The sequence below is a fragment of the Centruroides sculpturatus genome, unplaced genomic scaffold (assembly GCF_000671375.1).
Source record: "Centruroides sculpturatus isolate CEXI.00-Female unplaced genomic scaffold, Cexi_2.0 scaffold176, whole genome shotgun sequence".
Lineage (NCBI taxonomy): Eukaryota > Metazoa > Arthropoda > Arachnida > Scorpiones > Buthidae > Centruroides > Centruroides sculpturatus.
In genome coordinates this window covers 776,969-793,844 of record NW_019384551.1, presented here as the reverse complement: position 1 = coordinate 793,844, position 16,876 = coordinate 776,969, and the positions used below count along the sequence as shown (strand labels likewise).

General features: G+C 31.9%; 3 protein-coding genes and 1 pseudogene across 3 annotated transcripts in view; 1 reads left to right on the top strand and 3 right to left on the bottom strand.

Annotated features, from left to right (window-relative positions):
• LOC111623680 overlaps positions 1 to 353 on the top strand; it is a 2,371-nt gene extending 2,018 nt beyond the window's left edge. The window contains exon 2 of the mRNA XM_023366347.1: positions 338 to 353. Within this exon, the coding sequence (XP_023222115.1) occupies positions 338 to 353 (16 nt within the window). The remainder of the gene's footprint in view (positions 1 to 337) is intronic.
• LOC111623669 lies at positions 22 to 1,695 on the bottom strand (annotated as a pseudogene).
• A 12,271-nt stretch (positions 1,696 to 13,966) lies between these two features.
• LOC111623662 (probable serine/threonine-protein kinase DDB_G0270146) lies at positions 13,967 to 15,300 on the bottom strand. The gene is made up of 2 exons (XM_023366331.1): positions 14,226 to 15,300; positions 13,967 to 14,154 (listed from the first exon to the last, which is right to left on the bottom strand). Exons 1-2 carry the CDS (start codon positions 15,169 to 15,171, stop codon positions 14,075 to 14,077), a joined length of 1,026 nt encoding a protein of 341 aa, XP_023222099.1. The 5' UTR covers positions 15,172 to 15,300; the 3' UTR covers positions 13,967 to 14,074.
• Positions 15,301 to 15,388: 88 nt separating this feature from the next.
• On the bottom strand, positions 15,389 to 16,768 carry LOC111623663. The gene has a single exon (XM_023366332.1). It carries the CDS (start codon positions 16,509 to 16,511, stop codon positions 15,561 to 15,563), a length of 951 nt encoding a protein of 316 aa, XP_023222100.1. The 5' UTR covers positions 16,512 to 16,768; the 3' UTR covers positions 15,389 to 15,560.
• Positions 16,769 to 16,876: the final 108 nt, after the last annotated feature.

Below are 16,876 nucleotides of genomic sequence, written 5' to 3'. Positions count from 1 at the left end.
ATAACTCCAAAAATTTCGATGTGTTTTTTTTATGTTGTCTAAGTACTGATAAAAGTTCAGAATTCATTCTCAAATTATAAAGTTGAACGTTCATTTTTCTTAAAAAAAATTGCTACCCACTAAAGACAATTCTTATTTTCCCTCCTATCTCTCAATTAACTTCGGAATCATATTTTAAAATAAATTAAACTTATATAATGCATTTTTCAGAATAAAATCTTCAGAATTCTTCAATTTATCCAAAAAATGTAATCATTTATTCAGAATTTGTATATAAAAATTCTTTTTTAATATATTACAAAGGAGTTATTTTAATGGATTTTACCATTATTTCTAGTTGTCAATATATTTAGTTTTTTTCTTCTTCCAATAATTTATTTGGACAATTTTTTTTGCTATTCTTATCCTCATAATATTTTCTCAAACTGGTTCATTGTCCTGCAATAGCAGCTGATTGCATGTAAGAAAATTCACTGGGTTCACTTCCTAAACGAAGACCTAATTTCTTTCCAATGGCATCCCAATCTGGAGTATTTGCAAATTGTTCAGATAATGAAGTCAATAATAACTCTTGAACAAATAAACTACGATCAGCACTTTCTATTTCCAAATTCTGCTGTTCACTTTCGGAAAGAGAAGGATCCATACATCTAGATAATAGAAATTGTGATGATGCAGAAGAAGCTATTGCAGGAGAAGGCGTGGGCTCTAGGACAATAGTGCAATGTGAAAGAACAGCGCCACTGCTACCAGCAACTGCTCCACCAGAAGAGGCACCTGAGTTTCCAGTAACCATTCCGCTTCCAATTTGAGATTGTCTCCGTGGGAGACGGTCTAACTGTTGCCGAGCTGCCTGAGCTTGTTGGCGTTCTAACTGTAACTGCATCTGGAGTTGCTGAAGTTGTGTAGTGGTGGTGGATGCAGTTGATGACTGAGCAAGATTGGATGTTCGTCTCACTCCAGACAGTTGAGAAAGCAATTCTGCTATAGGATCCATTGATTCCCGACTGCCTGGAGAGAGAGAAGATAAGCCACTTGAAGTAAACTGCATTTGCGACCTACGTGGTCGAGCACTACTCATGCCCCTACCAGGATGAGGTATTCGACGAACTTGACGAGAACTAGAGGAATCATCTAAATCTCTTGGAGTTCGGTGCTCTAATGTCAAATGGGCTGCAAAATCATCAGTAACGTTATTTGGTTCTCCACCTGGAAGAGCTGCACAAACAGGACATACCACTTCAAATGATGTATCTGGATGCTCCGATGTTACATGCTCATGTAATGTAGTCTCTGTGAAACCAGTCTTTCCACAAAATGGACAAGTATATGCCTGAGGCTGATCAACAGATATTGCTTCTCCACCATAGTACAAATCAAAATCAGCTCTAGTTAAAATGCATTGCATTGGATGTTCTGTAGTATGTCGAGTTGTGGTAGCTCCTGCTTCGTAACAAGTAGCACATAAGTCATAGTCATAACATATCAGGCATTTGTAACGTTTTCCTCTGAAGTTGCCTTTCCGACAGGAATCACAGCTAACACCTTCATGACGGGACATCGCAGTTGCTGATGCTGACGCCTCCAAATATTTTATATATTGTTGCAAGTATATTCAAATAAAGCTTAAAGAAGCTTTAATTCGACATTACAAAATCGTTTCACAATTCATTTTAAATTGATTTTAAATTGTAAACGTTCTAGAAAATTGATCAAATTGAAAACAGTTTGTTTGATTCTCAGCAGTAGGTATTATATAAGAATTACTATGGTTGTTGAAATATTGAATATAAATGGAGTTACTTTTTTAAGCAGTGAAAAACTTGAAACTAGGTAGAATATGAGTAACTCAAACAGCAGATGACTTATTCAATGTATGATTATAATGATTGATTGGTTTTAGATACTGGTACGCAACACGTGAGCAATCTGCTAATTGGAAAATGTGCATTTTGGAAAATTTTTTAAGGGAAACTGGCCCTTATTCAGACATTATAGACATGAAGAAAACCCGGAAAACTTCATGAGTCACTTGTCAACCCAAGCTAACTACCAGTGTTAAAGATCAAATCCGTTTAGCTATTGATACAGCAGGGGTATAGGATGGAAAACGATGCACCAGTAGATTTACGTAAAAAATTATTTTGCAGCTATCTTGACTGGAATTTGATCCCGGATCCTTCATGGCGACAGTCTGGCCAGCTTTCAATGTGTGAGAAAAAGAATTTCTTTGAAATGGGTTCTTGAAAGTTTTGCCATGTTACTGAAGCAAGAACACAAAATGCAGGGATAAAAATAAAAAGCTTATGGTATCGATTTGAAGGGCCACACTTATCTTTATCAAAGAGAAACTCCCAAGAAAAAATTTGACTCTTCGGGTGCCATAATTTTTACTATACGCAATATTTTTTCATCTCAGATGATTTTCTGTAGATATCATTTGCTTTTTTACTAATTTTTTCACTGCCTTTCTATTGGTTGAGAGTTATTTATGACTATTATTGCCTCTAAAACATAATTTGGTCTTGTTTGTTTGTTCAGTTATGGCAACGCAACACTTGGGTGATCTGCCTAGGGGATGCCTTCCGGGAGGTCTTTTTAAGAGAAACTGGTCCCTATTTAGGCATTACAGACATGGAGAAATATAGAAAACTCCACGTGGCCAGCCCGTCCGCATGAGGCACAAACCCATAACCAAACTCCCAGTGTTCAGGAAATGAAGACCACTTGGCCACTGGTGGGCCACAAATTTGGTCTTAAAATAGTCGATAGAAAAGCAATGAAAAATTAAAACAAAGATCAGAATATAACTGCAACAAACAGAGAGGAAGAGAAAATTGCAAAATGTAATTAATAGAACTGTTCCCTTTTTTTACTCACTGGCTTAAGTTCTAGGGGTATTATTTTATGCATCAATTCAAGATGACTATTATTTTTTCCAAATTTGTATTTTAAAATTCTACTATATACTTTAATCAACCAACAGCAGGAAATTCTCATAGTAGCCCTAGTCCCTGAACAGTACATCATACGTTTTCTTTAACAACAGTTGTGCAGGTTATCTATTAACTGCTTTCAGGGGAAAATTTTTGAATTGAAATAACATGACTTCCGGTTTGCATTGTAAGTTCATAAATAGTTAATCGGGAGACTCCTGCCCCTAAGGTTTCCATATCTGATTTCATCTAACTCCATTCTCGAGATTACAGAAAGACAGATAAGCAGACAGCAGACAGACAGATGGACGACAGTGGAATTTATAGGTCTACAATTTTTTCAAATTGCAGTCCAATTAAAACAAAAAAAGTATAAAAGTTCTTTGAAAGATTGTTTTCAAAGAACTGCTTTTCTTTGATGGGCTTTATTAACTGCTTCTGATATACAATAATTAACGATGGTACGATGTTCCAAAACATTTCCTTTTCCCAAGTAGGAAATAACTCTTAACTTAAAACAACACATACTTTGTAAGTCTTAACCATATATATATTTTATCAATATTAACAATAAATAAGTAAATTAATAATATCTACCAAATTGTATGCTTGCAAAGCATGCCAAAAAATTTCTATTGCCGAGTTGTTGTGTACCCATTGGAATAATCTCTTGAAATTTTTTTTTCATTAAAATTAACCCTATTATATTTTTTAGCAATTAAGTACTAATTTTATTTTTTTTTGGTATTCTTGATTACAATCTTAATAAATAAACTTTTAAACAGTTGTATATTGATAATGTGAAGTAAGTATATTTTGAAGGTATCTATAAACATGAATTATTTTCAATAATTTTACAATAATCATAATTTAAAAATTTTATAAATAATTTCTTGAAGAAAATGAAAAAACTTAGTTTATTGTATGACAAAAGTTTCAATTTACTACCATATTTATAGTTTTAATAATTTAATTTATTACTTATAATGTCTTATCATTTAATGAGAAATTTAATAAAAAAAAAACTCATATTATATAAAATTTTGTTGAACATAAAATATCTATATTCTATTAAGAGATAAAGATTATAATTATCAGAATTTATAGCACAACAAAATAAATATTTTAACTTCAGAAAATACAAAAACTGATGTGTCTGTAATTTCTGAATTACTGATAAAATTCTAAAAATCATATATCCGATAACTAACAGACATTTACAAATTGCCAATATTTATTTTATAAACCTGTTAAATTAAAAAACTGAAATATGTGGATTTACATTTAATGTAATTAAAAATACTAAAACATGTACCTCTTTAAAATACAAAATAAAATAATAAATTTTTTTACAAAATTCTTTAACAACAAAAATCATTCAATGATGATAAACATGAGAATTTGTGATCTATTATCCACTATTTTTCACATTATTGTTGTTATTAAAATATGAATCTGAAAGTTTGCATATAGATCACTATGTAAAATTAATATTAATTTTTGTCCTAGGAAAGTATTTTAAAGTGTAATAATAAATTATATCAACAATGGAATAAATATCCTTGCTTATAAATTTTATCCAAGTAATAAAATTAAAAGAAATTTTAAAGGGGGAACTTAAAAGAAACTTTATTTGACTTTTTAGTAAAATTTAATATTGCTTGCATCCTTAACGAGAATAGTTCAAATAATTAAAATGGTTTAAATTATTAAAAGAAAATTCCTTATCTTTCATTTCTGCTATGATATTTATAAATGAAATGAAAGAAATTAATCAATTCATATCAAGCTTTATAATTTATAAAATTTTCCAAAAGTATTACTTTATAAAAGAAATATATATTAGAACAATGTTCTGTAAAATTTAGATAGCAATTTAACTCATTTTTTTAGTTTTAATCATCCAATAATAGCATTGTGTAAACTTTAGTTACTTCAAGAGATTTTTTTCGTTTTATCATTTTATTATTTTTTGCTAGTAACCAACAAAACCTTTCTTGCAATTTCTTGTATTCACAATTCATAGTTAGCTTATCATTCCTTTAGAGTAGGCCCCATAATTAATCTAACTGGGTTCAAAGTAATAAATTGGGTTTTTTTCTGATGTACTTTGAGATGACATAATAATATCCTAGTTTTCATCATATTTGTCACACAGCTTTAAAAATTCCTATATTTAATATTGATAATCCTACAAACACACACACACACCCACTCCACATTGCTCTCTCTCTGTAATGTGTTACATAACCAAACTGTTTGATATAAAAATTATTTTCATATAATTAGTAGTCAAAGAAACTAAACTAGTTCAAAAGTAATGTTTATATTAATTAATGAAGGCTGTGGAAATTTAAAAAGATAACAATAATATGCATTTTTATTCTTAACTATTACACAGAGGTTTATTAGTCAAATTAAAATGATATAAAAATTATTTTCATATGATTAGTAGTCAAANTTTTCATATATAAATTAACTATATATATATTTTACATATATTAAAATAAATAAATTATATATGTAACGCTTTGAAAACTAGAATGTTTTAAATGACACCTTCCATACTCTTTTCAGCACCAAATTCATTATTAAAATAAATGTTTCAGCACCTTTTAAAGGCCAGGTTTACTCTTATACATATTAAACATTTTAATAGAGAATTCCAAAATCATGATAGTCTTTGATGTCATTGCTTTTGAAATATAATTCTAGTGTTCATTTTAATAAAGGATTTCATGCTGGAAAAAGTGTGGAAGATGTTATCTATATATATAAAAATGAATGTATGTCTGTGTGTCTGTCTTATGTCCTTCATGCATTACCACACCGTTTATCCGATTGCCATGAAACTTTGGGAAGTTGTTTAATATACTCTCACGCAGGTTTGTGGCATAGTACGATTGCCATAAAACTTAGGAAAGTTTTTTAATACACTCCCGCGAAGGTTTCTGGCATAGTACATTTAACCCACGATAGATGGCGCGCGTTTATACGAGTGTATCGAGTCAGTGTGTTTGATCGATTTCAAATTGTGAAGACCATTTCCCCCTATTTCAAAAAAATATCTCTATATATGCATTTGTAAACTGTTATCTACGATATTTGTAATAATTTTTGTTTAATCACTTTATTTCAATTTTTTTTGCTAATTACGTATTTGCTCGAACTTTGTTAAAACCTTAACTGTATCCTGAACAACAACCGAAGTCGTAGGAGGAAATTCGCCTATTTTACCGATCTAGGAATCCCCTTTTCCAAATTTTAATATCAACTCAAAATAATTTAAAAAGACAAATTACAATAAAACGGTTTATTACCCAACTATCAGAAATTTCACAACATGCCAAGGAAGAGAGGAAGGAGCAATTAAATAATTAAAATTATAAAGGATTAAAATATATATATAAATGGGGAATATCGCACTTCTGACAATCGCTGCGAGTGTGTGGGTTAAATTTGGAGAATCAGTGCTTCTCGAATGGACACTGTATGTGGCTGGCTTACGCATTGGAAAACCTGATTTATTCGTGTACGCACCAGACGGAAAAACAAAAAATATCGTGTATCCACAAGCGCTCCAATAAATAAATAGAATTGAAACAATACTTTGAAATGTTTTACCGATGAAAATTAATAATAATAATAAGTTTCAATAAAAATGATAAAATGTAAATTGAATTTTATCATAACGAGTTTGCTTAAATTTCCTTTCTTCTGAGATCGCAGCAATGCGCGACGGGTAAGCTAGTTTACTATAAATTATATTTGAATCTTACATAAATGTATAATCAAAATAATCAACACCTAATCCGTTGCCAAGGGAGTTTATTTAAATTCCCTCGGCAACGGATTAGGTGTTGATTATTTTGATTATTAATTTGCCGAGTACGTTTTCTGTTCAATAAATGTATATTTGAAATTTTAATTCTCTGAAATCAGGGGATTCTATTCTCTAGCTTTTTTATATTGAGCAAATGTTCAATATGCTCTTTATTCTATTAGGTAAATTTCTCTATTTTATTGAAATTAATTCAGTTACATTTACAGAGTAAAAACTGATGGAATTTCCAAGTACTGTATGTGGAAAATGTCTGACAGAAATTGAGATATCACAGTATATATCATGAGATAGTATATGAAAAAAGTTTTAGGCAGTATAAGTTTAATCATGTAACTCACAGTTACAGAGTAACAACCAATGGAATTTCATAATGNATCAGAATTACTAACTGGAATGCTATGGATGATCACTGTTGTCTTCCATCAATACTCTTTACTGGTTTGATCTAGACCAGTGTTTCTCAACCTCTAACGAATCATCACCTCCTTCAATAAAACCGTTAGGTAGTATCGCCCCTTCACTACAAAATTCCAACTCACAGTTACAGAGTAACAACCAATGGAATTTCATAATGATACAGAAATTCCATTGGTTGTTACAGAGTAACAACCAATGGAATTTCCGTATCATTATGCACACACACATACATACATACATATATATATATGAAACTAAAGAAAGAACTGTGTGTAAAATTTCTAACCAAAGTTGGAATTTAACAGTTTATATCATTAGATAGGATATCAGGAAAAGTTTTAGACAGAATTGGTCAAATTAAGTAACTCATCATATTTACTAAGTTACAGCCATTTTAATTTCCATATTTTAGTATATGGAAATTTCAGTGTTTATAGGAAAATCTGACAGCAGTTGGAATATCATGTTATGTTATGAATTGTATCAGGCAAACTTCAACAAGACAGATTGCCTCTAGGAATGACATTATGATATCCCAATACACAGTTTGGAAAATGGTAAAGGACAGTAAACATCTGGAATATGTTAAAAGAAAGTTATCAAGGATAAAATGGCAGCAAGAATAGCTTAGATGAAAGAGCATATGTAATGGAGGAAAGAATGAAAATTTATGGTATTCAGTAAAAAATAAATTATTATTTAGATCAGGGGTGTCCAACCTTTTTGTTCTTCTGGGCCACATTAAAAGAAGTCATGGAGTTTTGGGCCACAAGTATATATAATATATTTGTGACCCAATCCTTAAATATACAAGTATATTTAAGGATTAACATGTCTAGATAATAGTAATAAATATTAAAACTTTATCACGAATAAGGATATTTTAAAAAATTACTTCTACAGATCCTTTCAAATTTTACTTAGAAATAAATAAATTCATTTATTATAAAGGAAACAAACAAAAATTTATTTGAAAAACACAAATATTTGTTTTATTCGGGTCTCTAATTAATAAAAAACGACGAAACACCATTTTAAAGTGCATTTTTATTTGACTAATATATTTATAAATAATATGTAGCCCAGAAAGTAGCCAATGTGCAAAATGAAAATTTTTACACCAAACTGAAAAAAGGGTAGCCTAATCTTTCAATGGTCTTTCAATGCTGGAAAGAATATTAAATAATGCTGGAGTTGGAACTCAAAGGATTATAGACCCAAATTTGAGAAAAGGAGAGAAAGGCCAAAAGATAAAAAGTAGTGAGAAAGGTTAAATAGACCTTCTGTTATGCAAATATTGACCCTTAATTTTCCAACCTTCCTCACTACTTTTTATCTTTTGGCCTTTCTCTCCTTTTCTCAAATTTGGGTCTATAATCCTTTGAGTCACAACTTCAGCTTTATTTAGTATTCCTTCATCATTCACACATCTCCAAGTATTTGAAAATATTTCCTTTTCACTCAAAAATAAAATATGTATAAAAGTTTACAGCTTTGTGAAATTTCTTTTTTGAGTTTATGCCGTTGAAATAAGTAAATAAACAAAAATAAAAGAATTTGTCGGTTTTGTTTACACGTTTATTGGGCCGCATTGGAACTTGCCTTGGGCCGCATGCGGCCCGCGGGTTGGACACCCCTGATTTAGATGGTCTTGATGGATTACAGTACTATTGGCACTATCTCTGGAAGGAACCTAAAATATTTTATAAATGCCAGCATTAGGTCGGGCATAGTCGCTTTACTATACTAATACCTCACTTGCATAGCTGTAGCTCTCTCCGTTTGCAAGAATTTTCCAGTTAAAGGGACTTTCCTATGCACCCTGTATATAATACAGAACTAAACAAATAAATTAAAATATGATTTTTGAATAAATTACAAATTTAGTTTAAAATCATTTTTTGACCTTTAAAATATAAATACCAATTTTAAAGTTCCACTCACAGAAGTATGTATTTGTATGGCGTAATGAGATTTACATACATATACATAAAACTATGTGCCAAAAATGCTCCATCCCAGGTGTAAGACAAAGAAAGAAAAATTTTGTTTCAAAGAAAGCACATGCTGTATGGATAATGTATATTTCTTTAGAATTAATCCCTACTCCCTTCTTAAATGCCCTGTATATTTCAATGGCTTCCAGATATTTAAGAGGTGCCCTATCAAACTGTGTAGCAATTGTGTCCTGTAAATCAACACAAACAGCTTCTTAAACTGAAAGTGAGGACAAGGCTGTGGATGAATTTTTTTCTAATAGTATACTCATGCTCTTTCATTCTCATAGTGAGAGCCTTTACGGTTGCACCAATATGATTTTTGCTACAGTCATGTAATTGATTTAGACCTCAATAAATATATTTCATCATCACCTTTTTTTGTACACTTTTCAGAAGCTTTTTTTCCCCTTTTCTGAACATAATTTTGCACCTTAAAATCCATTCTCTAGTTATCACCATCCATTGTATCTCATGTGGAAGAGGTCTGTTCTTAGACTGTTGATATTGTCTTATGAGTGTTTTAATAAGTAATTGGGTTAAGAACCACTGTTCTAGACAACCACAGGGTCTTATCAGAATTACTAACTGGAATGCTATGGATGATCACTGTTGTCTTCCATCAATACTCTTTACTGGTTTGATCTAGACCAGTGTTTCTCAACCTGTAACGAATCATCACCTCCTTCAATAAAACCGTTAGGTAGTATCGCCCCTTCACTACAAAATTCCAATGCCGAGGGGACAAGGCTAATGCCAAATTCGTACTGCATCGAATAGACTAGTGACTATATAATGTTATTTGTTTAATTATTGTACGATATAACGAATAAAATATCTAATTATTCTTAATATAATGTTTTAGTATATCACCCAGAAAATTGCTTTTTCGCCCCAAAAATATAAATTGTTACTAATCGTCCCCTGAACATGGAAAAATGCCCACATGGGGCAATAGCGCCCCCGTTGAGAAACACTGATCTAGACCTTCAATCATTTTTTTCATCATCAGGAATACTTCTGAAGGTATTGGATGCCAATACATAAGACCCTGTTTGACAGCATACTTGAGTGTCAAAGGAGGTTGAATATTATACCAACAAATCAATCCACATGGATGGTTGGAGTTGAAATCATTTCTCTGGTGTTTGATGATCCAAACTAATTTCTGTGCATGTTTATCATGGAGTCTTTTCTCAAGCATGTTTACCCAACATGTTATTTTCACATTGACAGTAACCAATATATCTGGGCTCTATTGGTGTAATAAATGACTTCCCGGAGTAGAGAATAGTCATCTCCTGGCCCATCTAATTGCTTTTCTCAAACATATGTTCCTCACCGTTGTAAGTAAAGTGTAAAAGTCGCGAGGGATTCTGTCATAGATCAATGGTAGAAAAACGTTCATCTTAGAAAATATAACAGTTCACAATGGAGCATAAATACATAAGTTAAATTTCAAGTTTAAACACGCGCCAAGCCGAAAATCGACAGTCTTATTTATGTAATGTCATTTCGTTAATTCTGATATATAATCGTTCGATACAAGTTTGGGTATTTAAGTATTGATAAGAAATAAATAAGTTAATTATGTAATCATATTAATCATATTAATTAAATAACATTAACGAAATAACAAAAATTTTAAATTCTTACTTGTAAACAGGTTCTGATATTCATTGCAACGTCTGCAAATATTCTATTTAACCAATTTAAGTATTTAAAGAGAAAAAAACGACTCAATTTTTACAAAAAAATCGTTAATTTCGTGTTAAGTAATGATAGCAACGAAAACAGACGACACGACATTACCGGTTACAATTTTTAATAAAATATCTTCCGCTAGAGGCGCGCTTCTATTAGAAATTAAAATAACGTCGACTCTACTCTACTCTCTACTCTCTCTCTTAAAATAACGTCATTTTTAATATTGATTTTTATTTATTTACTCGATGATATAATTATTATATTACAAAAACAAAAAAAAATCTGATTGGCTGCAGTTAAAATTTAGCATCGTTGAATAAGAAGTAATCAAAAAGTATTTCAACTGATATAAATCATTAATTTAAAAAAAATAAAATAAAATAAAATATGCTTATGAAAAGTCGATTTTATTTAAATGATATGCAGTATTTTGAAAATCATCGGGGGTTTAAAAGAATACATTATTTTTTCATAATATAGTTTATATCTGTACTGTAAAAATGAATAAAGAGCAACATGATATAGTAAACTAAGAAGAATTGACGGCCAAATGGTAGGAGTAGTTACAGCGCCAGCTTATTACCGCTCCGAATGGCACAAGATCGAATCCTGGCAAACAACTTCAAAAACTTTTTTGTGGGTTTCTGTATTGGGCCACGGTCTTTTTTTATCTATGCCCTTCGCGAGTTCATTCGGGCCCACAATAAGTTCAACCAGGCTGCAACTATATGATGAAGATCGGAGTCTTATATATGTGGGACAGATCACCCGTGAAAAAATTTTTGAAGTTGTTCACTAGGATGTAATTTCGAGTCCTCTGGAGCGATAAAATGGCGCCTGGACCGCCTCGGCCGTCGCGTTACATGTATTATGTGCCGTACTTTTATATTCGTGTCTTTCAGAGCACGCACTTAATCGATTGATATCTGTTTACTTTTACTTTTCAAATCGATCGCTGTGGAAAAAGCATTTTCCAATCAATATGCAAATATGTCCTAAACGTTATTTAAATTTATAAAATATTTAATAAGCTGTGTTTTTAAATGTTATTTTAACAATAACTCATTGTATATATTTTAATAATAAAATAATTTTGTATAATAAATAAAAATAAAATATAGAGTAAGTTGTTTATAAAGTCCTGGTTTTTTAAATTTAATTGTAAAATTAAGTGCTTTCACTTTCTAAAATTAACATTGTAAAATGATTTTTTAATTTTTTGTATTACGTTCAACGAGCTAGAATATACTACATAGTGACTGTTCCTTAGATACAGCGCTCTTGGTGGCAACGACTGATAATATCGACCGCCATATTACTTTAAGTCAAAACATTCAAAACATCGAAGTCTATACCACATGCTGGGCAGGATTGTCACTTTAGAATTTATTTTTATCATCTAAATCTAGATTGTTTTGTTTGCCCCTGAATTTGATATTTAGTCAATTAGATAAGTAATATAAATTTAGATTGTTTCATCGCGAATTTAGCTATTTTCTAAATTTTGTTTAATTATTATAAAGAAGATAAGATCAGAGTTTAAAGTCCTAAGTGTAGTTCTTAACTCTCAATATAACAATATTTTTATAATCTAAGTACGAGGCAGATCTTGAAATGCTCTACTCTTAGCCATATGATTGATTATTTACTGTATAGTGTACTTAGGTCAATCTGATCTGTACCATACTCAGTACGTTAGTGATTTTTTCGGAGTGTGTTTTTTTTTTTCAGAATATAAATAGTGTTCTTATTAATAGTTGTGTTTTTATTATAATTATAATTTGTGAAAATTTTGGTTTCAATTTGTGAAAATATTTACAATGAAAAATTACATTTTGACCTTTGACATATCATGAACCACATTGTTGAAGTTAAAATCCTACTAAGAGATAATAAGGAACCAATAATTGTGCAAAATGGAAAAAGCGTTGCATTTGCCCATCAAAAATAGACAAAAGAAAACATGGCAGTAAATGAGAGAGTGATATGTAGAAACTGCACCATTACGATGTGTACAAATTGTGCACTATATGCATCATTCTGGATAACAAAAGTGTAATAAGACGAACTAACTTTTTGTTTGTTATGTTGTAGATAACAACAACCTTAGACACTGAAGCAGTGAGTCTGAAGAGAGATTGGAAAATTACCAATCCGAAATGCATTGTTAAAATAGACGAAATAATGTGAATTGTTTGTCCGATGAACACATGATAAAGATCAGTGTTTATTTTCTAGTATTTTCTAGAATCTTTTTATCCTATTCCATTTTCCATGATTTATTTTGCTAATAACAAGAATGACTTTATGAATGGTATAAACAATTTTTTTCATTTTTGACTCTCTTCCTGTGGGCACTAAGAACGTTCATTTTTAGACCTATCTTGGTTCCCCGTTAGTGGGCCTGTCCAGTAAGGGGCGACCGGGTGGAGAAAACGGGGCCCGAACGACCCCGAAAAATTCCTGTGGTTCGTTTGCCGTTAAAACTTTCTCAAATGTGACAGATATCAAGGACAGCGCCATAACTAGGGTATGGCCAATGTGGCCCCGCCATAGGCGCCAATTTAATAAAGGCGCAACGAGGTTTCGGAATAATATGAATTCGAAATTAATAAACAAAAATATTTATATTTATATAGTATTTAAATGTCATTAGATAATTTTTATAATAGCATTTTTTAGAATGTTATTATAAAACATTATTTTATTTATTTACTTTTTAAAAAATTTTAAACATTACAAACCTCATGACTATCTAATTTACGTTGTAAATTTTTAAAAGCAGGCAATTTGGACAAGGCAGTTGCATTTTCCAACTGGTCTGGATTGAGACCAGCCATATGAAGAACGCAAGAATTTGCCTGGCACGACATCATTTAGTTGACTATAAATATTTAAAAAAAAAAAATAATAGTATTCTTTTGTTGCAAACGAACCGATAACAAAACATTTAAAAAAACCTGCTTCTAGAGCAATTAAAATGGTAAATATCTGATTTAACATTACGTCTTTCTTTGTATTACTATAAACAAAAGATTAACTATAATCAAATGCAAAACTTTTTAAACTTTATTATAATTTTTATCATTTAGAATTTTGTTCTACAAGATCAAAACCTTTGAAAAATTTTTAAATACGTGTTTCAGAATTATGCTTCGTGTTTGATACTAAAATTATTTCTTAAATCGATCTTCCTTCGAGCTAAATTCTTTCCTTATAGAGAAAACAGATTTTTCATTCGGAAGCGAATAAACTAAAACGAGATAGAATTTTTAAATTAAGGTAATTAACTGCCAGTTAATCCCAGTTTTGTCAAATACTCACGACGTTCGTGAAGACCGTCATCCTGATGGATTTTAGGCATGTTTTTATCTACAGCTCCCACTTGAAACTTATTGTTAGGCCAAAGGAGAGAGTGACAAAGGACATCTTGCGATGCGCATCTACCTTGAGCTTCTTCTTTTAAAAGCTGGTTAAAGAACGAATGTGCATTTTCGGCATTGGTCGAAGTGATGGACGAACAAGGATGCGCTTTCTTAAATATTTTTTCAAAATATTCTTTGTCGGCAATTTTTGTCGTCAATAGCTTCACGCGATCTTTGGAAAAAATGACTATATCTTTCCACGAGTAGACCATTTTCTCAAATTCTTTTCCCAGTAAAATCGCTAAGGCAGTTATTCCGAAACACCACATATCCATTTTCTGCCCCGAAAAGTTATCAAATTGTCTTTTCGAACGCCATTCTGGTGGTAGATAGATAGAATCCTTTTCTTCCACGTCACAAGTTTCTCCTTCGTATCTTATCTTAGAAAACCCAGCCAAGAGGGCATTCTGCCCTTTATCGATCAATACATTATCGACGTTTATATTTAAATGGCAGAGTTTCTGATCGTGTAAGTAGCATATACCTGTCAGTAGCTGATATATCCACAACTTTGCCTGCTCGTAACTTCCAGAATTATTCGAATAGGTGCAAATGACTTTTCGAATAGGATATTCTGCCAGAGGCATAACGTAACCTACATAATCATCTTTGAAATCAATGACTCGAAGTAACGGTATCAAATGGGGATGATTGCATTTAATCCAGTGACTGGTCGAAAATTCTGATTCTTTAGTGTTTTTCTTTATCTTTATAGCTACAGACAGGCGGGTTTGATAAGCCCACAACGAATAAACAGTCGAAGATCCGGAAGCCAGTTTCGATAAGAAAATCAAATTGTGAATCTCTTTCAACTGCTTCAAGTGATTCTTCTCTTTCTTACCCATTATTTAATTGCAAATTATTATTATTAAAAAAATTAAATAACAAAGTAGTACAACAATACGATCTTCATTAAGCAAAAATAGGAAAACGTAGCTTTTGCGTAATCAAAAATTTGCAAGTCATCACGTAGCTTAAAATATTACAATTATCCGGCAACTTATTTGCCAGTCATCCTAAAGCTTAAAATACTGCAAAATCTTGCATTTTATTTTGAGACTAGCGATAAAGACCAATTTATAGCTTTATTATGTCAAAAATATAACCAAAATAATAATAATAATTACATAAAAAAGCAAAAAGAATATATCCAGCTTTTTCTTACTAATATAGAATATTTAAATCGCCAATAAACTTGAATGAAAATTATAATAAATAATTAAAAAAATTATGGCTAGGAACGTAAACGAGCATCTCTTACACTTTTAACGAAATTACATAACGGTATTTCTGGACAGGTTATATCAGTTTTAGATCTCATCTTAGATAAAAGCCTAATATTTTCCAATTCTGGAGGATCACCACTTTGACAATCTCCTATAATCTTTAACAAATCGTCAGAATAATCAACGTTATTGATCAAACGATTGGCATAAACTAACTTATTCAACACTCGACCTAGATTTTGCACCAAACTTCTTTGATCGTCTTCCACCTTCCATTTATCGCTTTCTTTAAGCTTGTTCTTCTTCGTTAATCCATTTTCGAGCACTAGTCTTTGACCGACCATGTATAAATTATCGAGAGAAAACGACCCGTAATCTACACCGGTTGAACTTAGATAGATGAGGGCAGTACTGAGTTGATGTACTAACTTCCACAGATGATCCTCTGGTAGAACGATTTTAGATTTCAGCATAACACCTCTAATACTTTCTAGATTGGCTGTCGGAGTATCGAGTAGATAAAACTGATTTCCCGTAGGCTCGTCCACGACGATGGCGTACACCGACATAACGTATTTGTGCACCACTTCCATCCATTTGCTCCTGTTATCTTTCCGAGGAAAGAAATCAGAGTCGTACGTAGCAAGATATTCATTGCAGTCCAATTTGCAACGCACTCTGTACGTCAGAGCGCGATGATAGAAATGCAAATCGAACATATCGGTGAACGGAGCGCATTCCAGTTCCTCGAACTCATCGGTGGATAACGTAGTAAGGTATCTCAGAAGCAAGTTTGGAAGCGGCAAACGATGGCTTTTTAACCTTTTCAGGCCGGTCCGACGTAAAATGACGCATTTGCACGCATACTGTAAATCGAATATATGTTTTTTCTCCGTGTTACGACGAAAAGGATGGTAACTGTGTACACCAAAGCCGACCGAACGCATCAGACTATCCATAATTTCACCGCTCCCATTCGAATCATCAGCTGTTACGGGAAGAAAACAATTGTTGCGTCGTTGGCACGGGAACGCGAAGCTATCGTTCGGTGACAGTACATTAACACTTACGTCAGTGACGCGGGTGAAGAGTAGAATTGCGTCGGACTCCTTCACCCACTTGGCTCGTTGCCCTGTCTTTTAATGACGTCTTCTAAATCTATCTCGAGTGTGTAGAAGCCAAGCGCGCCGGAATAGCTTCCAAAATGTTCCAATGTTTATTGACATTCGAATCACGTGCTATCAAACGAATTCAAATAGGAAACATTTTGCTACAACCAAAACAGTACAAAACGTGTTATTCAAATTTAATATTTATTGAAAAA